Source organism: Centruroides vittatus, unplaced genomic scaffold (assembly GCF_030686945.1).
Source record: "Centruroides vittatus isolate TY-2023 unplaced genomic scaffold, ASM3068694v2 scaffold_1478, whole genome shotgun sequence".
NCBI classification, from domain to species: domain Eukaryota; kingdom Metazoa; phylum Arthropoda; class Arachnida; order Scorpiones; family Buthidae; genus Centruroides; species Centruroides vittatus.
In genome coordinates, this window is record NW_027122680.1 from 1,001,649 (window position 1) to 1,027,622 (window position 25,974).

General features: G+C 32.7%; 1 protein-coding gene across 1 annotated transcript; it reads right to left on the reverse strand.

Annotated features, from left to right (window-relative positions):
- Positions 1 to 2: 2 nt before the first annotated feature.
- LOC136987163 (ADP-ribosylation factor-binding protein GGA1-like) lies at positions 3 to 25,974 on the reverse strand. Its single transcript, XM_067284852.1, has 16 exons — positions 25,840 to 25,974; positions 14,468 to 14,625; positions 10,408 to 10,506; positions 7,519 to 7,677; positions 5,641 to 5,712; positions 5,487 to 5,567; positions 5,281 to 5,418; positions 4,879 to 4,960; positions 4,666 to 4,782; positions 4,496 to 4,594; positions 1,644 to 1,955; positions 1,361 to 1,562; positions 1,066 to 1,283; positions 834 to 997; positions 647 to 757; positions 3 to 582 (listed from the first exon to the last, which is right to left on the reverse strand). Exons 1-16 carry the CDS (start codon positions 25,871 to 25,873, stop codon positions 487 to 489), a joined length of 2,142 nt encoding a protein of 713 aa, XP_067140953.1. The 5' UTR covers positions 25,874 to 25,974; the 3' UTR covers positions 3 to 486.

Here is a 25,974-nt window from a genome sequence, read left to right on the forward strand (position 1 = left end):
GGTGTGTGTTTTAACATTTTTATTACAACTACTACATACAAGAAATGTGAAGAAAAATCAAATATGTAAAAAATAACACAAATTTAATATATTTTTTGATCAATGCATCTCGTGAGGCTTAAAGAATTTTATACATCCATACGAGAAAGTAGCCGAAGTCGGTCGAGATATTTACATGATAACGCCGTAACTAAGGAAACAACAATTAATCGAGAGGAGGAATGCTTCTTTGTCGAACAATGGCTTATTTTGATTTATAAATTATATCACAGTTTCAACAAAAATTATGGGGAGGTGTGGGAATTCTCTCGTCTCTGAAAATCGCATTCTAGTGCATCGGTGCCTCTTAAAATATAAATTTAATCGCTACATTCTTTGCCGGTATGAGACGTTAACTATACCGAGCCGACGTGGCGTCGAGGATTTTAGCGGCTATAGTGTGACCCAAATACAAAGATCGGAGTGGAGACCTCGGAGGCGAATCGGTCACCTCGATCCAAACAGGTTGTCGACTTCGTTTATATCCAAGAAAGTTTCTTCGTTAATCGTATACATAATTTTGTACTTCAGACGAACTTTTTCCTGTAAAAAACGACGTTTACGTATTTGAGACATAAATTCTATTTTTAATCAAAAGGTAATATACCTTGTTTGGGTTAGCAATCAGCATGACTTGGGTAATGGCGGCGGGTGGAAGTATCGGATTGTAAGACGGGAGATCCGTTGCCGAGGGTGGTTGCAGTTTGACTTTTATATTCTGAAAAATCAATTATTCGGGGAATGTGTGATTTCCAAAAAATACTACTATTGCCGGATAGTCGGAAAATTTTTACCTTTGGTACTGCTGCGTGGAAACTAAATTTCTTTACGGGATTTGCGTTCTGACTTAGAGTTGACACAACCATAACAAAAACATCAGGCACTGGACTGTCTTTACCAAAATGCACGACGACGGACACTCCATTTTTCTCGTGTAACGGAAGAGGCGGAGTGTTTCCTGAAGAGAAAAAATATATTTTATACATTATATCAGGTTTAATTAGTATAGTTGTATTAGAATATTACCTGGTTTAATCGTTTCTAACGGAACTGTAATATCATTCAGTATTGATGTATCGTGCAAGGGACTTTTTGAAGGAGAGTCTCTTGTATTTTGTAGTGAGGAATTGCCTATCATAGGTTGACTATTGACTAAAGTCAACGACGACCTCGAGTGTACGGGAGAATTTGGTGATGAGGTATCTTGTTTTTGAATTTTATTCATTGGTAATTTTTGAGGGGTACTTTAAAGAAGCAAACATAGTTGCAATATTTACAAAATATCATGTAATCTAATAAAAAAAAATAATAATCAAATAACCTTGGAAATTCTGCTTTTAATGGCACGTTAGGTGGCAGGCTTTGTTTCAGGAGAGATTGTCCGAGAGCATCCAAATCTTCAAAAGCCTTTGAAGCTGAGGAAGAGATTTTCTCTTGGGTATTAAATGAATTCGTAACTAGTTTGTCCTCACTTTTACCGACTAGATGCGAGACCGCCGACGAGGCAGATACCGCTTTCATAACTGTTTAGAGACAACAGAGTATACGTTAAAAAATTGATAAACATATTCAATTAACATGTTAAAAAATTTTAACAAAATTACCAGTAGACATTTCCTGTGGTAAAATAGTACTGAATGGAACGGGTTTGATTTCGGCCGGCAACAGAGGCACCACGGGCGTGATGTTTGGCACACTGGATGACGACGAAGGTATCGTGGCATACGGCATGCTATTTTCCACGGACGTGCTGGCTAGGAGACTGCTGGTGCCATCCACGCTCGGCTTAGGAGAATTACTGTCGATAATAGCAGAAGAAAAAATTTGCCTCAAATCCATTTGGTTGCTTTCCACCTTTTTAGTTGTGGCATCCAATGAATTTTTGCTAACGGGTGCAACACAAGAATCATTCAAACCTATCAAACCAGAAAGCAAATAAAAATTGAATACTCTTGTTAATCTATACATATAATAGAGATGGGTTGATGATGATGATGATAAAAAAAATAATAGAGCCCAAAGGGTTGGGAATTGAAAGTTGAAATTTGGTACACACTTATTGTGCCTTCTTGTGACGTACCCTAAGGGTGCAACTATGCAGATGCGAATTTAGAGTGAGTGAGCGAGAGGTTGTGAGCAATTTAGTTTTCGCAAAGGAGAACCATGCACAAGTGAGAAGCAAGAAATAATGCCGGCGAGAGCAAATTTCTGGTTCTCGCACATATCTGACAGGTTTTGATATTTATCGCGTCTCGCCTCTTCGCGCCACACATTCTCGCGTCTGCATAGTTGCACCCTAAGAAGACATTTTTGGAAATTCACCCGAGAAGGAGAGGGTTAAGGATTAGCCTGAAGAATCTACTTCTACTGTAGTATTTTAGATGCGGTTTTTTGCAGGAAATCTAAAAATTCTCTAATTATCCTTGAAATAGGGGGGGACTTAATTCTTGACCCCGTGAAAATGGGTAAGATTGCTATGGTTACTTTTTGCCTGAGCAACACTGGGCTCATCTGCTAGTTAATTATAAGTTGGGCAAATAGTGGAATTATAACATAAATATTAAAGGTGTTAAATAGAGAAAGGTGTTAAAGGTTCAGATACGTCAGGGTATTTGGTGCACCAAATACTTTTCTATTGCTGGTGTCACCAGGCATCATCTATAATATGCAATGAAAAATTTAATAATGACTAATTCAGATATCGAAGAGCTCCATAGATTTACAGTAAATACCAAATTCACACTTAAGGAGCCATAAAATGTTTTAATTTTAGTAAGATTAACATTTTCAGATGTTCTGAATTACTTGAAAAAAATAATAAATCTAATGTTCTAAAGTACTTATATATAGAACAATATTGATTTCGGCAGTCCCGTTTGAAAGCTGTTTTCATCACGATTACTGCTATTACTAACTCTTCTTACGGTTCTCGGTGGTATCATTTTCACTTTGACTATCTGTCTGCACCCATTGTATACAGATGTCATTGTTCTAGTTGATTTTATTTCTTTTCCTTTTTTGTTATTTAAGGGGTTCTGGTATACTCCTGCTTTTGCTGTTTGTAGTTTTTCTTTTTCTTTCCTAATGTAGTTGAATAACATAAGAGATTTCATCACAGGTCATTAGAAAGCAAATTGTTAAAGAACACGACAAGGGAATTATTTGTAAATTAGGGTTTATCTTCTCTACTTTTCTCTTTGTTGTTAGTATTTGTCATCCATTGAGCATGAAACATTAATACAAAACATCTATAATGTTTCTATATATCTTGTCCTACTTTTTTTATGTAAGAAATCTCTTTGTATAATGCTTCTCATGTGCTTGAAATTAGAATGGCCTGGTGTATTGTATATGCCAGCTTAAAAAATTATTTGGTTTGAACAACCTGACGGTATTGCATCTAAAATCAAAGTTGTAGATAATAATATTTACTTTATTAACTATTTTCAACCTCACATGTCACTTGCAGCCCCATGCTCAGAAAACATCTGTAGGCATAACAGAGTATTGTAATATGACACTTCATTACCACACTTTAGATTTGGTAGTAGTTGTATAGTTAGACTAATAGGTGAGAGAGAGATCTATTTAAAAATTTATGATGATCTCATCCTTTGTACAAGATCATGGTATTCTAATAAATGCACATCAAAAACATTCACATTCAAAGTATTGAATGTGAATGTTTTTGAAGTAATCCAAAACAATTTTCCTACTGTATGAATTTAAATCAATCTTTTCCTTACCTCTCTGTAAATGTAGGTCGTCAAATCAGCCCTTCCCTCCTCATTAAAACAATACTTAATTTTTTTTATAATAGCAAAATTACTTACAGGAGAGCTTTGAGAAGTTCTCTCTGTGATAAAAGGGTGCAGTTTTCTTTAGTCAAGTAAATTGGGGCATGCTTGACTCTAGGTTTTTATGTATTTTGCATCAGAAGGTAGTGCTAGATAAAGCCAGTGGTATCTTCTGGTTATGCATACTCTCGGCAAATTCTGGGGTCTACAACCTCAAGTCTTATTCTGGATTTTTACTATGTTACTGGTCCCAAAATTGCCCATGCTGTCTTAATTTGGTGACCTAAGATGTTTGGAATTTTATCTGACAATAGTTGCAAAAGTTTGCAGCATACCACAGCATTAGAGCATATAAAGTTTGCAAGTCTTGCTGCTACTGCGACCATGTGTATGACCAGTGGGTGTTTTCTTGAGGTTCTATCAGACCAACATTACTGCACATTGGCTGCCATGAGTCATGCCATCTGACCTGCGACGATCTAAAGCCCTTGTTTGTGAATCCCTAAAGATAAACAAAAATCCTCAGCTCCAAGTTCACCAAGACATTCCATCTTTGAGTATTGACCATTTGAAATCTCGGAATCCAACCCTCCAGGCAGCTCAGGTGGACATGGCTGAAAGTCTAATGTTAACTGTACAATAGTGTCAATATAACGTACCTAAAGCGAGTAATTCTTCGTCCAGTATGATAGCATCTTTGTGAGTATCTACAGTGGCTTCTTGTGTTGGAGAACTAAGATCCATCAGAGACAATTCATCTGAAATTAAAATATTACATCAAGAAATATATCATTATCTTCATTAAAGTAAAAATGCGTTTATGCCTTACTCTTTGAACTATCTTTTGCACTTTCGCCATTTGTGGCCCCAACGTCGTTAATGCCGATTTTCTTCTTGTAGTTATTGATCACTGCCGTTAATTCGTCGTTTGCTTTGAGCAGGTCCTCTATGGTAAAATAAATTTAGAATTGTTTATCCGTCGAAATAAATCACAAATTTACTTCCTAAATGTTTTACTCGAATAATTTTATCGCCTACTGACCGAATCCTTCGTCGTTCTCGTCCACTTCTCCCGCCAATTTGAAAAGTTTCGGTCTCAATCTCTCACAACTTTCGTACAATTCCTAAATAGTATGATGGAGATTAATCTTAAAAACATTTATAACAATTTATTTAATAAAAAAGTAGATTTTTAACTTCTAATTTAAATTCAATTTAGCATGCAAAAAAAGAACAATCAAATTACTTTTGAAAGTTCTGTATTACCATATTTTTTGACAAGACACATCGTCACATTATAAAAAATAAATAAAATAAAATAGAACAACTTTGACAATTCATCGCATTCATTAAAACAAGCGTTAAGGCACTTGATTGATTTCAACATATTGAATTTTGTTCAATGTGGACAAGAATGCACCTTAAGAGTCAAAAAATATGGTACCTTCATCAATTCTTTCTCTTCGTTAGAGGTTTCCTCTGGTTTGTAATTATTAAGCATATCTGTCAATACTTTAGCATTATTATGTACAGTTTCTAATTCGTTGGCTCGCCTTGCTATCTGCTCCATTCTCTTATCCGCCTGCAATAATAAACGAAACCATTTAAACCCAGTTAATTAATTTTTAGAAAGAGAACAAACCAGATTACCTGCTGGACCATAGTTTTGATGAGCTGATTAGCAGCTTGCAGATCCACCGGATTCCTGCTCTGTAATAGCCTTTGTAACAACTTTAAAAATAAAATAAATAAAGATTAAGAACGCTGAGATGGATGATTTTGTTAAGAAAAAATTGTGTCGCACCTTCGACTTTTCTTCGTCTTCGAATATATCGTTCTTGGGCCTGGGAGGTGGCGGATTGGGTGGAGTGTAATCCTGAAAAGTAAAAGGAACAAGGGAAATTTAATTGAATATGTTTGTGATAGAACATTCTCAGTGAACACACATACAAAGCAGATTGTTCCACAGTATCATTTCTATTGTTATTTTTTATACACACTCACTGACATAAAAATTAGTGCACCAAGAAGGAGTTGTTGAAATCTAATAAAATTGTACATATGTGAGTGTAACAGTGATATAAGTAAGTGATTACAAAATGAAAGAAAAAAGTATCATTTATTGCAGGAAAAACTACAAATGAATGGAGACCATCTCTAGTGTGAATACATGATATGATATGGGTGAGCATTGGGAGATACAGGTGCTGTACAGTGTCCTGCAGCATCTTGGTCCACTGTTGGTGCAAATGGTCTAGTTTGGCGAAATTCCTAGGCTGTCCAACTTAGAGTGCCAGACATGTTTGATCAGTGATAAATCAGGAGACTGGGCAGGTCAGGGAAGTGTGGCAAAGGCAGTCCTGTGACACCCTTGCTCTATGTGGTCAAGCATTATCCTGTTGGAAAATGGCTCTTGAGAGCCATGGAAGGCAACACATGCGGCTGCAGGATGTCACTAACATACTGCTGGGCTGTCATGGTCCCTTGGATCACTACTAGAGGCTGTCATATGTGATGGCACACCCCAGCTGTGGGGGTGCTGCTCCAAGGCGTAGGCGTAGGCAGGATTGAATTGTTCACCACGAGACCTCCAGATATGAATATGGCCATTGCCTATGTCCAAACTGAATCTAGATTTGTTGCCGTAGGCAACCCAGTTCCATTCTGTTGCAGTCCAATCCCATTGAAAGTGACACCACTCTAAATGGAAGCAATAGCAGGTGGCTGTCAATGCTAACACACATAATGGCTGCTGCAATACCAAATGTTTCTCACCCAAGCATCTCAAAATGATACAAATATGGGCCCATAATGATGTGTCTGGATGGTGGACAATGATATGGTTTGCTGTGTGTATGCTTGCTGGAGAATTGAGCAGACCTCTTGGCTAGTGGTCTACAGGACATCCTGAACCCCGGATGCTGTATGTGCGAGCTCTCTCTCATACACTAGTTTTAACACCTCCTCATGGTGTTGTCAGAACGGCCTGGGTGGAGGGCTTTTCGGCAAGACGACCATCTGGCTTTTTTCAACCCGATGATCCTTCCCCTCTCAAACTCAGTTGTTGATATGGTCTTAGATTGTGACGTAAAAGCATATAGTGATACAGCGTTCCTCTGCAATAAGTAAACTACAGATAGGCTGCCTTTGCATGCTTTTTTTATAGGCCAAGGGGGGGCCACTTTAAGGCCCTCTGCTGACATTACATAATGAGTCATCATGCTACAATTATAATTTCTATATCTGCTTGAGGCTTATCTGCTTGCCTAGTTTTGCAGTAATACGACAACTCCTTCTCGGTGCACTAATTTTTACAGCAATGAGTGTAATTTGTAAGGCAATTAAACTGGATTGAATCATGTGTCAACAATTCTTATTTTAGATAATCAACTAACTCTTATCACAAACAAATTTTAATATCAAGAATCAATTTATTTTGTAACTAACTACTATATATTTAATTTTGATGTTAAAATACTTAAGAATCATTTGATCATGATTTGATAATTCAGATTTATTATTAAACTGATCAACAAAATGTTATGAACTTATTACAATATTATGCAAATATAATAATGTATAAAAACACTTTCATCCTTTTTGTTCAAAAAATTTAATTATTTTATAATAAATACCAATGCATCCCCTTATTAAAATGCATACAAACGTTTGAAAACATTACCTCCAAGACGCCCACCGGATCTTCGGTGACGACTCCTTGACGTTTTAACATCTGATATGCTTCGAATATCTTTGGTTCGTGCTTAAGTTCCATGCTCCACTTAAACATCAACTCTACGATCTTCTTTTTTACATTCGATGAGGCTTTGTTTCCCATATACTAGAAAAATAAAACGAGAGTTTATTGAACAAACGCAACGACTTAAATATAACAAATTCTCGTGGATATTTACAATAACGAGAAAAATTCTGCTCATAAATACACTAGAAAAGAGAATAAAGACTGTAAATATATATTTCACGTTTAACTTTAGTCTTTCAATGCCAATATAAATTTTCAAAATACCATCATTAGATAATATTTATGTTATTTATCGGTATTATAGGTGCACAAACTTCAATATTGTTCTCTGATAAATTCAAATAATTGCATGTTTGCATGAGACAATATGCATTCTTTCTAGAATGTTCTCAATTCAAAAAAGTTTACGTAAATAACATTCCATTTTAAAAATGGGAAATATTATACAATTAAACATTTCTCAGCAATCGGAGTTCGGGCATATGACATATAGCATCATTTCAAGGAGAATATACAGAAAGAAGAATGGGAATTAGTCATAAGAGGAGGGAAATGACTGAAAGAGGAACTGATTGGAGGAAAAAGCCTTGGGAGAAGTTGGACAATGCCTAAAAAATCGCAGAGAAAGTTGAAAATTTCACACAAACATGTTTGTCAGATGCCAAAGGAAAGTCAAATGACTTTCAAGAAGAAAGTCTGCCGCAAAATACACGAGTCAACTTGGTACTAAAAAAAGACCCCTCCTCTGTGGAAGCTGGGTGATGGAGTCTTGAAGGCATGAAACAATCTTGACATGATTACAGATGACAAGTCCTATTTCACTTTTAATAAAAGTGAATGGGCCTGTCACAATCACTGTTTCACCAGAGAAAGGTTAGATGTGGATCCCAAAGTCAAATTCAAACGACATTCCAAGTTTACACCAAAGCTTTTGGTCTAGTTGGCAATCAGACCAAATAGATGTTCACAGACCTTCAATGTCCCGTCACGGCTCTCCATCACCAAATAAATATATGGCAACGAATACAGAAGAGGCTAGTATCCTCCCTAAAGAAATAATACCCCAACCAAGGATATGTCTTCTAGCCAGACATGGCCACCGCGACACAGTTGCCAAGTTGAACCATTATGGAATTTGATACTATCCCATGAAGCCAACATTCCAAATATTCTTCAATGAGACCAATTGAGAGATTTTGGTACCAACTACAGCAAAAAGTTTATGAAAGTTGTTGGGAAGTTGGATCTGTAAAGAGGTTGGAGGAGAGGATCAAGATTAAACTTCACCAGTACAAAGCCGACCACTTCGAGAGGTTAATGGAACAGATAAAGACTAAAATTTGAATTGCTGCAAATCACAATCCTTATCAGCTTGTCTGAATGTTAAACAGTCTGTCTGTAACCAATTCCATTATTTACTTTTGTCATATTGTAACTTGACAAAAATAAATCTACAATTCCATTCCTTTAATTGCATTTACATTTGATTTTGCAAGAACGAACCACATTAGATTATGTTTATGCAGATTTATAAGATCCATTCATAAAATATTGCAGAGGTCAACTATTTTTCTATTAAAAATCTAATATTAAATATTTCGAATGTAAACGTAACTTAAAACTCCATTTTTGCATTGCTTTGTATTCTACTTAGAAGGCCATCCCAAAGAAGACATTTTATATTGTCGGAAATATTCAAAAGAAAAGTATACGAACTTCTACGTTTATACGATTGGATTTTTATCCGTTTGTCGCACCCCGGAAAACCGATTTCTGTTTACCGATAACATTAAATGCGGCATGTGCTGTTTTATAAATTTAATATTAAATAATTTGATCCAAGTAAAAGATAATGAAAAGCAATAAAAAAATACATTTTAATTATTAGTAATTTTTTCTTTTCAAATTTAAAAAAAATTAATAAAAATAATAGTGAAATAATACACATCATAATGTTTATTCTGCAGTTTTATATTATTATGTCAATAGTTTGCTAATCAAACAACTGTTAATCAACGATTCACTTTAACATAAATCTAAGTATAATCTAATTAAACAATGATAAAAATAATTAAAAATATATTTACATAAACTAAACAATTTCTATAAATTGAAAGGAAATGAAAATCTGGTCTATTTTTATTGTGCTACCACAGAAAAACCACATACAGCCACATTTTCATTACATCCCACTAGTGGCCGAGTGGCTAAAACTATCGAAGGCCAGTAATCGGCTTCGATTTACGTTTGATCGACAGGCTGGCCACCAGTTTCCGGGGTTTTCTTTGCGTGTCTAACACCTAAATAGGAACCAGGTTCTCGCAGAAAAATACTGCGAGGCATCTCGGTAGATCACTGTCTTGTTACATTATCCTTAAAACATTCTAACTATAAATATAGTTGGGGCATTACATCAAAATCCATCCCATAGATTTAATTTTCATTTCTATTTAAATCCGAAATTTATATTTCTTTTTCCGATCTACACCTAAGTATAGGCATCGATCAACCAAATTTATTCTTTCTCGTTTCGAAAACAGCGCAAGAAGACAAATAAAAATTAAATTAACGCCAAACGATTGCAGGATAACGTCGACTGCAATAACGTCACTACTTAGTAATTAAATGTCAAGTTAAATGATAGCATTATTATAGCCCGACATAATCCGGCAATTGTTTGGCACTAATCTAAAAAAGTCGGGTTAACGGATGTTTGTATTTTTATATCTTTAAAATAATTTTTAATACAGAAATTATTTTAAAGAGAGCAAAAATGAAACACTTCGTAAATAACGGAAATATACTTACTTTTGGAGAAACGACTTTTATCATTTCGTTTAAGAAACGAAATTTTCCTATTTCGTTATGAAACTTGGAGCTACATCTTTTGACCATTTCTTCCAATACCTAAAGAAAGAAATACATAAATAAATAAATATTCAAGGAATTATTTACCCAATAATTCTCTTTTCACTTTATCATCTTCAATATGTACCGATAACAATAGCATGTTATCGGCCTTAATCAGCGCCGTAAGTGTTAACTGTTTTATTGTTTGGCAGAGTTCAGTAGTTTAAATTGCTAGCATTTCTTACTTCAATTATATGAGAATTGTAGAAATAATAACAGGCAAATAATACTGGGCATATTATATATTAATTAATAATTATTATAATTAAAAATGGTGTAAATTGAAGATTTATTAAACTGTTTAAATTTGTCCTTTTACCGTCGGAGTCAATAAAACTAAAATTTCCATTTACTGTAGTCTTATTCACTCATTTCCTTAATGTTATCAGTTTAGGTGAGTATCAGTTATAATAAATTGATTATAATTAATAAGCTAAATATCATTTTAAAGGTGACAACGCGGAAACTTTACGTATTTTCGCTAGAGGATCTCAGATTTAAATCTCGGTTAAAATTTTAGATATAGCATTAATTTATAACTATTTTATAACTATTACTTTATCAAATATATGACAATAACAACAATAGAAAAAAGAAAATTTAAAGTAACATTTAACTGAATATTTTTTAAGATTATTATAAATAAAATTGGGTTTGAAAAAGTTAGATTCATATATCTCTGACAATATTTTGTATATGAAAGTGTTAAATTTGAAATAATAATAATAAAAGTGTGAGCAGTTAGTTAATTAAATTAATTAACTGCTTATTGTATATGTTTTATTTGTTGTTTATGTTTTGTCTGTACAACATTTAATTGAATTTAACAACCTTGATTTGATATGCATTGTTGGTACTGCAATCAGATTATTTTCTACCAATCATATAGTTGTTGTAATTGCCTTCTCTATAAATGGGGTATTGCAAGTTTTCACCTGTATATATATATATGAAGAGTTTCAGTTTTCTAGTCTCATTGCTAGCAATTTCCCATCTATAAGCAAGATACGATGATCAGTCTTAAGCCCTGGTCACACTATGCGATCTCCAGCCGTGCAGGCGACTGCGACTGCAACAAGCGTGAGTTGCGCGCATCTTCTCTTGGTCACACATTGTTCATTGACGTTGCAACTCAGAAACACGTGGCCCTGTAATAAACCAATAAAATTACAGTAGCTTGTTTTTGACTACTTCCGTGAGTTTACTGACATTTTACGTTCTACTTCATAGTATTTATGGAATTTTAGCCACTTTTCTTATTAAAATGCCCGAATAAGCTCAATCAATCTTGATTCTGTAAAAGTATAAATCCTCTAACTATCTGCCACGAGGATGAACTATTTTCAATGTTGTCACCGTATGACGTGGCACAAAGGTGTTTGCTGATTGGATGCGCGAGTAGAACAAACTTTTTGTTTCTACGGTTCAGTCGCGCCGGTTTATTCTGAAAGTTAAACTAACTGGTATACATATCTGCAGGTTCCTTTTCTACGTTGTGCTAACTATTTCTAAATTATTATAAAATAAAATAACTTTTATTGTATTGAAAGACTTTTTTATTTCTAATAATGGTTACTACAGAGATGTCACTGAATAGTTACTGAATTATTATATTTACATTGACACAACAGTGTAGCGTCAAAATAAGCTGGCACGTATAAGAGCATGTTCTCTTATACATGGAAATATGGTAATTAGTTTTAATTATCAAAATATGAGACTGTGAAATTCATAACTCGAAGCCAAATTAATATAAAGTAAAAATATCTCGAAGAAATTTGGCAATATTTGCTAATTTGTGTTGACAATAAAGTCGGAAATTTCTCCCAGCCTTTTTACTCAAGTTAATTGTGTGAAATACTTTAAAAAATTTAGATTTTAAAACACTTTTAAACAAACTTTTCTGAATTACAAATTACATATTAATTTAATAGTAATTAAATTTCTCAAAGTATTTTTTAAAAAGTATCTTCAAATTTACAACCTATTATTTGAAGATTAAAGTTATAAAAGTTACTTTTTCTTATTAATATTTGTATAAATGTTAATTTATATAGAGAAAACTCATCTAAAATCGCAACTAGTTATTATTATTTATATATATAAATGAGAATGTTTGTTTGTTCGTTCGCTATACAGTCCTAAGCTGTTCGACCAATTGCTACAAAACTCTGCAGTTATGTTTATATACCCCTAACTTATATATTACCCTACATAAAACCCTAAAATATCTATTGGATTTCTGTAAATCAACTAATTTCTATCTACATTCCATTTACTGATTTACACATAGCCACCATCTGTCGGCAAAAAAGTTAACTAAATAATAAATAAAATACAATTCTTATTTAAAGAAAAATATATATTATATTCACTTAATTACTGTGACAATAATATAGCACAAAATAGGTGTGTTATAGCACTACTGAGACAGGTAGCATAGAGCACTTGCTTGTGTGGAACCAAAAGTGTTATCCCGTGAAAAGTCTATAGATATTTAATTTTCCACATCTAACGACTCGGATTTTTTTCATTTCTGAGCGGTACTTTCTTAATTTTAATAAGCTCCCTCCAGTAGCAGAGTGTATAAAACCACTGAACTTTGGTAGTTAGTTAGTTGTGAGTTTGGGCATGGCCAATGGGCTGGTCACGTTTTCCAGATTTTCTACACATTAGTAACACCTAAATAGAGTCCAGCTTCCCATAAAAGTCTTCCCAGGATGCATTTCTCTTGGCAGATCGCTCACGTTTCATGTCGCCACAACCAAATAAATCAAACTAATTCTTTTTTATCTTCACTATTAATGCACCTAGTCATGAAGATAGAAAAGAATAAAAGGAAGACATGGTCTTGGAGTACATAACTACAAACTAATTCTATTGTGACATAATCACAATGCCAATCTGCAACTTTTAGTCACAATGTTCTCAATTCTTTTAGTGGTGGTCTTGCCCTAGTACATCATACTTTTTCCTGTTAGCAATAGTCGTGTCGGTCATCTATCTAACTCCATTCAGGAGAAAATTTTGAATCTAAGTAATGTGATTTTCGTTCCAAACCGAAAGTTCGTATATGGTTAAGCTGAGCCTCCCGTCCCTAAGCTTTCCACATCTGGTCTAGACATTCGTCTATCAAACTCCTTTCTCGAGATTAAGGAAAGATAGACAGACAAACGGGACAACAGTTGGAATTTATTAGTCTACAATTTTTTCAAATTGCAGCCCAATAATTTCTCTATGAATGCAATAATTACGAGAACATACTTTCCATGTAGTTTATACAATCTGTTGCCAAAATTTAAACATTTTATCGTCACATAAAAGCAATTATTATGGCATTTTTACAAGATCTTTTTTATTTAAACAAGTCATACGAAGACTTTTGGACATTAAGGTTAGCAACTTTGATCATATGTGGGCCATCACAATGTCTAACATGGATCACTTTTCAAATATTAATAGTAGACCAGTATTAATTGATAGTCGTTGACCATTCTCTCTTCTGGGAAAATGTCATCTTAGTTCCAGCTTTGCAAAAACTACTGACATGTATAATACAAAAAATTAATGTGGTTAAGATTTCAATTAGAGAATACAACTCCTTTTCAATAGTTTAATAATGCAGTATCTGTGCATTTATTGAATTTTAACATGCGTTATAGCATAATTTTATGCAGAATACAAACGCTTTTTGAATGTTATTGAAAGTATTAGGTTACTTGTTTCTTTAAGCACTGTTTAAGTACAAAAAACACTTATTTAAAATAGCATCATATTAATTAAGTGCATAATTATTTCAATTTAATAAAAAAAATTAAATATTTTATTATTTTTAAATAATATAGTTTTATATATATATATATACTTTATTTACTTCAATATATACTTTTATTTAAGTTTAATTATTAAATTATTTAATTTTTAAATTTATACATTAATGTATGAGAAAATAACTTACAAAAAGAGCTAACATAGCTTCCCTTTCTTGAGGCGATTGTATTTTATGAGCGAGGAAACGAAGGGAAGTCTGCGGACCATCTTCCTCCTTGTCCAATTGTAAACATACTGCCTGGAGTGTTTCTATGTTCGGTTTTACCAGCGGGTTAGTCACCTTCACTGTTTAAAAATAAAATGTGTCGTAAGATTTTAAAACACTCTTCAATTTAATATTTATCATTACATTAAAGAAATTTAAAAATTAAATAAAACTTCAGGTATAGTTAGATGAGTTTATGGCATACAAATAAATAATTACCGAATATTGAAGACGATTTATTAATCAGTCAGTAGATACTTTGACAAATGCAAATAATTAATTTTATAACCAAATTCTGTTGCGTATCAATAATAATAGTAATAAAATTAACTATGTAATTACAGAAATTAAGTTTACAAAGGAAAATTGTGAAGTACTTTTATTATTGTAAATTTACATTAAGTCCATTACAAAACTGAGGGCGCTGCTATGCTCAGTATGGTGAATATTTCATTACACCTCTTCTGGACTTTTGATTCTTTCAACTCAATGGAAAATAACAATTAAATGGAAAGGAGAAATGATTCATGATTATTCCCGATATACTAATTATAATCAGTGGAATAGAAATGAATCGAAGCTCTATTTTTCTTACTCTTCCCATTAAAAAAAAAAAAATACGCAAGGAAAGTCTGACCTAGAGAGGGGTTTTTTAGATTTTAAGGATCAAGTCCAAACTAAGCTGAAGCTTTACTCCATTTCATTTAAATAGACTTGCATGTAACTTGAGGAAATTTATTACTGGTATAAATAATTGGGTTACAACACTGCCCAATTATTTATAAGCTATACATGAAAACGATATTAAAATAACTATATTTCCGTGCATATAAGAGCCTACACTTATAGGTGAGCATGCTCTTATATCCAGGTATAAGAGCTTGCTTCTGCAAAGCATCTAAAAAAACTTTCATAGTATCAGAAGCATTTTTTATTTTGTCATTTTGTTTTTAATTATTGTTACCACAGAGATGTCAATGAATAGTTATTAGTAGATTTACATTTAATTTACATTTATATAGTAGTGCAATGCTCTTACTTGCACGTAAATACAGTAATAAAAAAAAATATAATCAAACAAAATTACATAACAGCTTATTCTGACTTAATTGGTTTGATTTAGTTAACATCCAAAAAATATGGCAGGAAACTTAAATTTGGAGAAACTAATGATTGTAGATTGTCTACAAACAGAAAAACAACACCTTAAGACAATTTCATAAACAAAAATACGTGGGCGCATGATGCGTCTCCAGTTGGCATTGTAATGGCCGTCGACGGTCATAACGTAAGCTTATAATTACCGGAGGAGGAGATCGGACCGGAGGTCCGGGTAGCGTAATTGGCAACGCATCTGCACGGCGAGCAGAAGTTGCGGGTTCGAGTCCCGCTTCGGGCCGATTCTTTTCTTCCAGCTCGTTCTAAATTATTTTAATTAAATTATAATTATTAAATTTAGCAAGAGATGGCGCCTAATGCCTACCTCTAATACCAAATTATCTCATAATTTATTATTAATATAGCCGATTCCAGCCCGAAAATTTGGCTTTGGTTGGTTTATTGCAAAAATAAAAAGAAACTCATGAGGTGTTCTGCAATTCCTTTTACTTTTAAAAATTTAAAACAAATGATTTCAACAATAAAAACTAGTCTTCACCAGGGTCTGATGAAATAAAGAATAAATTTACTAAATACTCACCACAAGAGATTCTAGTAGATTTGTTTAATTTTTCAATCATAAGATATCATTTTTGGAGACATGACACACAGTTCTATTGGAAATGATATGAAATAAAAGACATAGACTCAATCCATGTAACTATCAATCAATAACACTGTTAAATACTTTTAGAGAACTTTTCTCAATGTTCACGACAAACAGGACACACATCTGGCTACAAGAACACAGTGTCATTATAAGATATCAGTGAGCATTTGTCCCTCAAAAAGAAACAACTTATAACGTTTTTATATTAATTAGTAAATCAAACATTATAGAGAAAACAAAGAAAACTTTACACACTACTGATTTAAGAAAGACCTTTTATAGCATAAATCACTATTTTAGGGACCAAATTATATAAAATGAAAATTTCTAAACCCTTTGTAATACTACTACAGGATTTGTGCGATAACTTATACTATCGAATAATCAAAGAACAAGGCTATTCAGAAAAGATGCAGTTAAGCAAAAAACTATTACAAGGAAAGTCCTTAATCCCCTATTATTTATAATATGTATAAATGACTTACCAAAAATATTTAATCTAATGGAACTATATGAATATTTTAAAAATCAGAACAAGATCTACACTGCTGCTACAAATAGACAATACACTACAATTCAGTTTTATTAATGGATAAATTGGACTGATTTAGTCGTCTATCAAAAATTTATTACGTAGCTTGGGTTATTCCTTTGTGTTCCAAGCACAATTTTCATTGCAGCTTTCTTTGAAAAGAAATAATTTAGGTAAAAACAGTTCTATATTATAGCCTTTATATCAAATTGTCCCTTATTGAGATACTAATGGTAACCATTAAATGATTAGCTCATTATTTTGCTAAATGTCTAACCATGATTCACCTTAGAGATCAGATTTTGGATACTCATTTAACCCAACAAGAAACAATGGAAAACTATTTCTCTATAAAAATTTGCCAATTTTTTGATCACTCATTAATCTATTTAAGATAACTTTTATTAATATTCAATTTACATTTCTACTGTCACAACTACTTTTGTTCTCCCCATTGTAAGTGATGCTTTTTACACTTTTTACACAGCTTACGCAAGCTTCTGTGTAACGACAGAGACAAGCTCTCCACGCTCGAGAAGTCGGGGGTCTATGCTGTCCCACTGGAAAATCTAGCAACGGGAGTAAGCACACGATATATCGGGGCCACCACCAGAATGCTTGCCAGCTGCCTTGCCGAGCACCAAGACGATGTGGTGAGGGGTAGGCACACCACAGAGCTGGCAAAAAAGGCTCTCGAACAGGGTTACAATCCGCTATGGTTGCAAGCGCATATGCTCAAGTCCTGCAATGATAGAAAAATAGTTTTCATCTGGGAATCCCTCCTTACCACCACACTAGAAGCATGCAACACTCCCACTCTTGATCTGCCCAATATTTGGGTCACGTTATTCAAGCATTTAAGTGCGTTTTAGCATTATCTAATATACGATTAGTGTGAGCGCGGGTCTGTGCATGCGCGGCCTCGCTAGTTGCAGAGCCAGATGCTTGATTGGCTTTCGAATGTTTTTGAATTTTTGCTTTACGTTCGTAACGGCTTTGGTAAAGCTTTATGCGTTCTATTCTGCATCGGATTTGTTCTTTTTAAAGTTTTTCGGCAAATTTATGCACTCGCCTGAAGACGACGACAGTAAGGTTCGTCGAAAGTACTTGCAACAAGCAAATGTGGATATAACGCTGAACTCAGTGAACTTTTCGCAACGTTTATACGGTGTTTGGCGTGAATATTGTCGTACTGACATTTAAGCTTTTGCTTAAATCAATAAAGTTTTTGATTAATTGACAAAAAAACTCACAATAAATACACTAAAAAAATCCAACGACAAGTTGCTTAACTTTCCCAGCAACATTTAAAATTTTGGTTGTGCCCTCTGTAAAGATATTTTATTTTAAAAACTTTTTATATTATTAATTATTATAAAATGGCAAAAAGCTTAATTTTTGAGGGTAGAGATGAGCTTTGTAAAAAATTATAAATGCTAATAACGAATAAAATTTTCATTAAGTTAGATATGACACATGACCCCCTTTATCCCCCTACCCCCTCAACCTTTAATCACCAAAATTTAATAGCATCAATCCCCTTGATACACAAGCTTCCTTGCAAAATTTCAGAAATTTTTGACAAAAAGCACAAGAGTTATTAAGCTTTAAAGAGGGTGAACAAAATTGTGCCCTCTCCACACACACACATAGAAAAACCCCCAAAATTTTTTACATTTTTCAATGTTTCATGGTCCCATGTCCAAAAATGTAAAAATCGTGCAGGGGTCATTTTTTGACCAATCGTCATACTTTTTCTCTCTTATATACAACAGAGCTGGGAAATGAAAGAAAATAATAAGACAGCTTAAGTGATGGCTTGGTCATGTTGAACAAACAGATGATACCCTTACGTAAATCCTAGAAGGTCTTATACCTGGTTCGAGGCAGAAAGAGAAACTGCGGACAATATTAATTTAATTAGAAATAAACTAATAGCACCTACTGTATTCTTGTAGACTACACACTGTGACATAAAAATAGGAAGACTAATGGAGGGTAGAAAAAGAAGTGCAAAAATGAATAGCCAGATTACATTTTATATTTGATAACTCTTAAAAATAATCATAATATATGAATGTCATATGAACACGCTCATTCATTTTATATTATATTTACTAAATTGATTTATCCATTAAAATTCTTTTCGAGGATTGCAAACAACTGAATGCATTAAGTTAATCAAATTTCACACACAATCAAGATAATTGTTTGTTGTTGTTAATCAAAGAAAAATAGTTTTAATTTCACTTTAATATTTTAAATAGCTTGCAATTTTCTTCATATCTGACTAAATTTCAGTTCTAATTAAACTTCAGCATATAAAAACTTCTTGTATTTTGAACTAAAATGATAGGCAAGCATTGGGTTACCTGGTAATATACTTCATTTTTGCATTTTTGAATTTTCGCGGGCGCCAATCGATTTTCTGGCGCAGTCGAGAGCAAGTTTGGTTGGCTGTAGAGTTATAACACGACCCTTCATAAATTCTAATAAGTCATTCAATGGAGGAATATCATCACCCTTAAGTGAGCACCCCCACCAGCCTCTGGTTGTTGCATCTAATTTAAATTGAATATTGAACATAAATAATATGCTCGAAAACTCATCTACAATAAAATTTAGAGCTTCTAAGGATTGAATACACTCTGTAGTTGATTAAACAAAATTGTAACACGTGTCAGGTGTGTTTATGTTATCTAGCATTGATGTACAGTTCACAGCTCTGTCACACGTGTAAGGTATGTTATGTAACTATAGACTTAAGAATGCGGGGTGAGATCTTCCCACCTAGTGCTCAGTGCGTTTTACCTGTCAATGTGTCAGCCATCTTGTTTTGTCAGCGGATTTTAGTAGCGTTTGTTGGCGCAAACGCTACTAAATAATTCCGAATAAACCCAAGATTGACTAAGTATAATCCCGAAATCAGAAATAATGACTGGAATCAAATTCCCTATGTATTGTACAGTACATTGATTGTTATTCTATTTTATTTCTATTTTAATCTTTTGTTACAAGCGTTATTTTCAGGGGGAGAATATCAATTGTCTTGTGACATTTCCGTTTTGTATATGCAATAAATAAATTGTTATTAACATAATATCAATTAAAGTTAAATGTTCAAGATACAATTTCAAATTATTCAATCAATAAACATGCTGAAAATATAATGCATACTTGTTCATCTAAATTAATTTTGTTTGTTTTATAGCTAAATGTTCTGACTAAAACAAAAAGAAATCCCAAATTGTTTTTAAAAATATGTAAAATTTTAGCAAATAACTGGTTATGTAAATAGAATTTGTTCTTCAAATGCCTACAAGTTTGTTCTACAATAGTAAAGAATCTGGAACAACTAGGTTTTCTGCAGAAGTTTAAATGTTGTCTTATATAATCTATAAAAACAAAAACTTGCTGCATTTGTAAGCAAAATTTTACTCTCTCTTGCAAAAAGTGCATTACAACAACATTAAATGTGAAACCAGAATTTCAACATAATTCTGTTATGAAAATTTTCATAATAGAATTATCATCATTATTAGATTATTATACTAAATTGTATATTTATATGTTAAAACAATGTAATTGATCATCAAGTAACATCTATTAAGTTCAGTTTCACGTATCTAAAAGCCTTTTACCGGTGTGCGTATCATCACTCTAAACCAATTAGTTACAAACGTTTTCGAACCTTAACGGTTCTTCTTCGGTCCCTAACGGAATGCACTTCGATTCTAAGTTGTGAAGAAATACGATCCGGAACGTTGTCCCGTCCCGGATCGTATTTCTTCACAACTTAGAATCGAAGTGCATTCCGTTAGGGGTTGTTACCCGAAGAAAAACCGTTAAGGTTCGAAAACGTTTGTAACTAATTGGTTTAGAGTGATGATACGCACACCGGTAAAAGGCTTTTAGATACGTGAAACTGTACTGTTCTCCGGCGTAGATATTATAACATCTATTAAGTTGTATGTTTATTCAAATTAGTAAGTTTCCAGTGTAACAATTTTATCTATGAAAACAATAAGTAAAATTAGTGTTCCCTCCTGTCAGAATTTTTACATTTTAATGAATTTTCTAACAATAAATTCAACATCAAATCTTATAATTAAACAGCGATTAAAAATGCAGAACTAAAGTAACATATGTTTGTAAAATTAAAGTACATCATCATATTATAAATTTAAATTATGTTGCTTTTTAAATATATAATAGTAATACAATCTATACAATATTTATTTATATTAATGACATATATATAATTAGTACATTATTTTCGTTTATACTAATGAAAATAGAGAGATGATGCAGTACATAATTGACTTAAATAACAATATTCAAATCTATATTTTCAAGAATGAAGTATTTCAATTATTGGCACGATGTATCATTATATAATTGTTTAAACTGTTTAGAAATGGGTACCCAAGTCAAAAAAGGTTGGGAACTGCTAGTCTATAATATAGACTACTTCAAGCATTCTATCAAATAGAAAACTCCAATAAAAGTGCCCAAAGAAGACTACTATAGAAAGATGAGAATACCTGTCATTTATTTTATTTGTATTATTTTCTAATAATATATTTTAGTATAAAGAGAATGTTTTGCACAGTTTGTAGTGTAAACGATACTGCCTTTCTACATAAAATGATGTAAACAGATAATTTTTTAATTAAAAACTTTTTTAAGTTTAACTTGTTACTGTTTGTTTCTAAAAATATTTATTAATTTAAAGTAAGTCTTATGATCTTTACAGATAAGATGTTTACTCCTTGTATTAAATATATAATGAGCAATTTAATTTGTACTCTGTAGAGAAAAAAATTCTGTGATTTATTAACTAGGCTACCTTTAATTTAAAAAGATATCAGCAAATTTTGTAAAGTTGTTTCATATTATATATACATACACTTTATAAGTGAATCTGTTTTGTAACTCTGGTTATTTATTAAACGCAAAATGTAACATGATACATAATACATTTGTTACATGATATTTATAAGTAAAAACCTATTTTTGTAGGATATGTAATTCTGTTTGTACTGATATTTGAAACAGTAATAAACAAATAATAATAATAATAATAAAGTATAAGCTTCATATATAAACCAAATATTTAAAGGGAAAAAACCAAGATGTGTCTTAAATTTGAAGTTTACTTTTAATTAATATTTAATATTTTTTGCTAGAAAAACTACTCTCTTAACAGTTTGAATACACGTTAAATTGAAAATAATATATTATACACATACATTCATTGAGAAAAGAAGTTATACACCAAGAAAAAGGTATTGGAATCAAATAAAATTTTATTAATGTAAACATAATAATGATGGTACTAAGTGATTAAAGAATAGCAAAGAATAATTTCCTGTGGAACAACAATACAATTTGAAGGAACCTTTAGTATCTTATAGAATCTCCTCCTGCCTAGATCCAGTCTGGCATGTAGATATATAGGTACCAAATGGTATCCTGAGACAGATTTGCCCACAGATGTTACGAATGCCACTTCAGATCCCTTTCGTTTGTACGTCAAAGCAGGCGTTCATCTAGTGTCGTAGATGCTCAATGGGTAATAAATCTAGAGAATGGTCAAGCCAAGGAAGTGTGACAACATGAAGACATTCTTGAGAAGTTTAGTCATGTGTGGCTGAGAATTCTTCTGTTCGAAAATAGCTGTTTGCAGCTCTGTTTATGAAAAACAACACACAAGGGGCATGATCTTCCGAACATACTGCTGTGCCATCAATAATATCTTTCATGGAAAGTACTACAAGAAACATTAATGGTATACCACTACTAGAGATGACCACTACTAACAGACTCTTGTATGAGATGGCTCCCTAGACAACAGGCTAGCAGTGGGGAAATGTGTCACTCAATAGCAAAGTCAAAATTGAACTGTTGGCATCACTTGCAAATACAGGCAAGCCATTCTAATTCGTTTCTCTTTTTCTGTGATATAGCAAAATCATTAATCCAGAATCTTATGGTTCCCAATGATGCCAGATTAGTGGTGGTCGACTTGTATTAAACACTGCTCTTAGTTATTTTTACATTTTACATTTTTCCTAAAACAAAACTTTACTTTTGCTCACCATACTTGAATATTGGCAATGACTAAATGGTAAGGCAGTTAAGGTTTCAGCCTATCCCTCTAGAGCAACGGTTCCCAACCGGTGGGTCGCCTTAATGTTGTTAATTTATTTATGCTTGGCAACACGCAAGATATGCGATGTAATCAGTAAGCAGCCGGCGCCCACACCTCTCCTTATGCCTGGTGAAATTACACTGTGGCAAACTAGCCGGGTATAGTTGAAACCTCTGTTAACAAGGCCATTTTGCACGTCATACTTTTAGTGGTGCTTTGTAACCTCGATTCTGTTACACGGCGTCACCGCTAGAGGCGCCTCAATCTAGTTTCGTCGTTCCTTCCACTAGCTCTATAGTCCGAAGTTAAGCAGATGCAAGCTCAATCATCACATTAATAATTAATACTTAATAAAAAATATCATCACTATTGTTAAGTCCTAAAATATATTTTATCAAACCTTTTATTTTTTGTTTTATTGATCAAATATGACAAATGCAAAAGGGGGGTCGCAAACATTTTTAAAAAACTAAAAAGAGTCGCGATTAAAAAAAGGTTGGGAACCACTGCTCTAGAGAATCCAGGCATGTCAAAAATCCCAGAAATTCTTTTGGTGTGGTTCATCCCAGATATGTCAGAACCTGTCCTGACATATTTGGGATGAACCACCATCTGGCTATTCCATTTTTGGCCTTGCCAAATCCACAATCTTAGTGTCTTAATGAAATTATAATTAATAAGTATTTTTGATATCTGGAAGTCTTTGTGGTACTAAGCATTAAATTTCTGTAGTCAGTAAGTTACTAAACACTATACAGTACTGTATATGCTGTCATAAAATTTTTAAGCTCATTTTCTATAATTCATTCAGCAGTATAACCTATTAAAACTGTAGAGTTGATTGAAATAAATTACTGTATATCTCCCTTCTCATTTTCCACACTGTCAAAGCAAAAAGAAAAGAAAGACTCCACTAACTCGGATTTTCATAAACTCAGACAACCTTCACCCTTATTACTTTGAGTTAGTGGAGATTTACTGTATATCTGTTAGAATAAAACAAATAAAAATGAATGAAAGTAATATTGTAAGTCAGTGGCGTAACAAACATAACTGGTGCCCGACACTTTATTGGCGTCCCTCTCCCCCTCCAGAAACACATACAGTTTGTCTTGGAGACCATTCGGGCATCCCTCTGTGGGTGGTGCCTGGTTGTACACCCCGTTGCTATGCGACTGTATAAGTGTAAAAAAATATATAGAAAAACTAAAGATATTATCACTCAAATTATTTATGAATTTTGACATATTTGACATTACACAATGAATAAATTAGCTGTTACGAAACATAACCGAATTCAGAAGTTATAACTTCAAGTAGACTAAGACGTTAAAAATACTTCAGAACATTTTTTTCATACTATAATAAATATATATTACTAACATATGAACAAAGATTTTATAACTAGTTTTTACAATAATTAAAATTAGAAACTATTTGGTTACAGATTGAAAATATATTAAAAATTAACGAAACATTCAAAACTTTTTGGGATTATTAAACTAAATATATTACTTTTATTGATTAATTTTCTATATTTGATACGTCTTCAATAAAAAGAAAAAATTAAAACAGAACAAAAACTTCTATAACATTCAAAAATTATTTGCAGACGCGAAAAAATACATAGTCTAATAATATTCATTGTCACAAAACTAGAAGTGAACTCTAAACTGCTAAAATATTTGATGATTCATAAACAGTACATTGACTTTTGGACTTCATGTATTGTCAAGAACAAGATAATATGATAATTGTAGCATTCATATTATTGTTTTAAGAATTATCTCAGTCACAGTATGAACTAACACCAAATGTATATTGCATCCATTTGTGTGTGTGGTGTGTGTGTGTGTGTGTGTGTGTGTGTGTGTGTGTGTGTATTAAAGATAATTCATAAACTTTACGATAATTATTGTAATTATAATACACTTCTTAAACGACATATTTAATCATTCTGATTTTCTGCTTACACTTTAAGTCAATAACTCTGTTAAGCTTGCATCCGAATCTATGCAAAACACACCGATCGAAGAAAATTTATACACGAAATTTAGAATACGTTAATTCAGGTTATACGAAACGGAAATTAATCGTCCAGATGCAACGGATCGTAATATTTCCTTTAAAAACTAAATCAGAATTAACATTTTATAATTTGATTATGCAGATTTAATTTTGATTTTCTAACCTTTAAGAACGTCTAAATCATTTTAAACTAGATTGCACGTGACGAAATGATCATACGACTCGAAGAAAACAGATAAAATCATGCTAACGTTGAATGTAATGTAAAAAAAAAAAAAGATCCAAGTCATCCTACTCGCCTATCAAGAAATGAAAGTAGATATTTTCCTTTAAAAAACAGCTCAAATTAATTAAAAATAACTTAAATAAGTAATCTGCTTTCTTCATACATAAGTTATAGGTACGGTAATACATATTAATGCTTATGTCAACAAACATGTATCTGTAATCGAGTTTGAAAGGAAACTGATCAATGTATTGAAAGCAGGAAAGAAGATACACTCCATTTTCTCTCATTAACTCCTTAAAAATACAATTACACAGCTTTTATTACTGTTTTTTCCAATAGATTAAAGGTATATCAAGGTTATAGAAAGAAAGAGCCGGACATAACTGTAAAATCTACTAAGTCACTACGTAAACGTGTGTCAAACTCAATGTAAAAGTGCATTTTGGTAAGGTTATTTATCATGTGATTCGACTCCTGCATGTTAATTAATAATCCGCATCGTACCTGAAGTAATATCGACATTTTTCGACTTACAAACCTTTTCAACTTTATAAAACGTATCTTAAATGTGTAATGAACTTACCTAAGAGTAATTCTAAAGAATCTTCTTCATCCATTGACTCGAAATATTAGGATGATGATGATAATATCTAACTCATAACCTGTTATCGCTTCCCATCAAGACGAATGGCCGCATCCCTCTACCGGCGTTTTTTTT

Excerpts from the sequence above, each read along its gene's own strand:
- LOC136987163 (XM_067284852.1), bottom strand. The coding sequence starts at position 25,873 with ATGGATGAAGAAGATTCTTTAGAATTACTCTTAG. Across the intron at positions 14,626-25,839 it reads TTCTTTAGAATTACTCTTAG|TGAAGGTGACTAACCCGCTG; the intron begins GTAAGTTCATTA and ends ATTTTTAAACAG. Across the intron at positions 5,568-5,640 it reads AAGACGAAGAAAAGTCGAAG|TTGTTACAAAGGCTATTACA; the intron begins GTGCGACACAAT and ends TTATTTTTAAAG.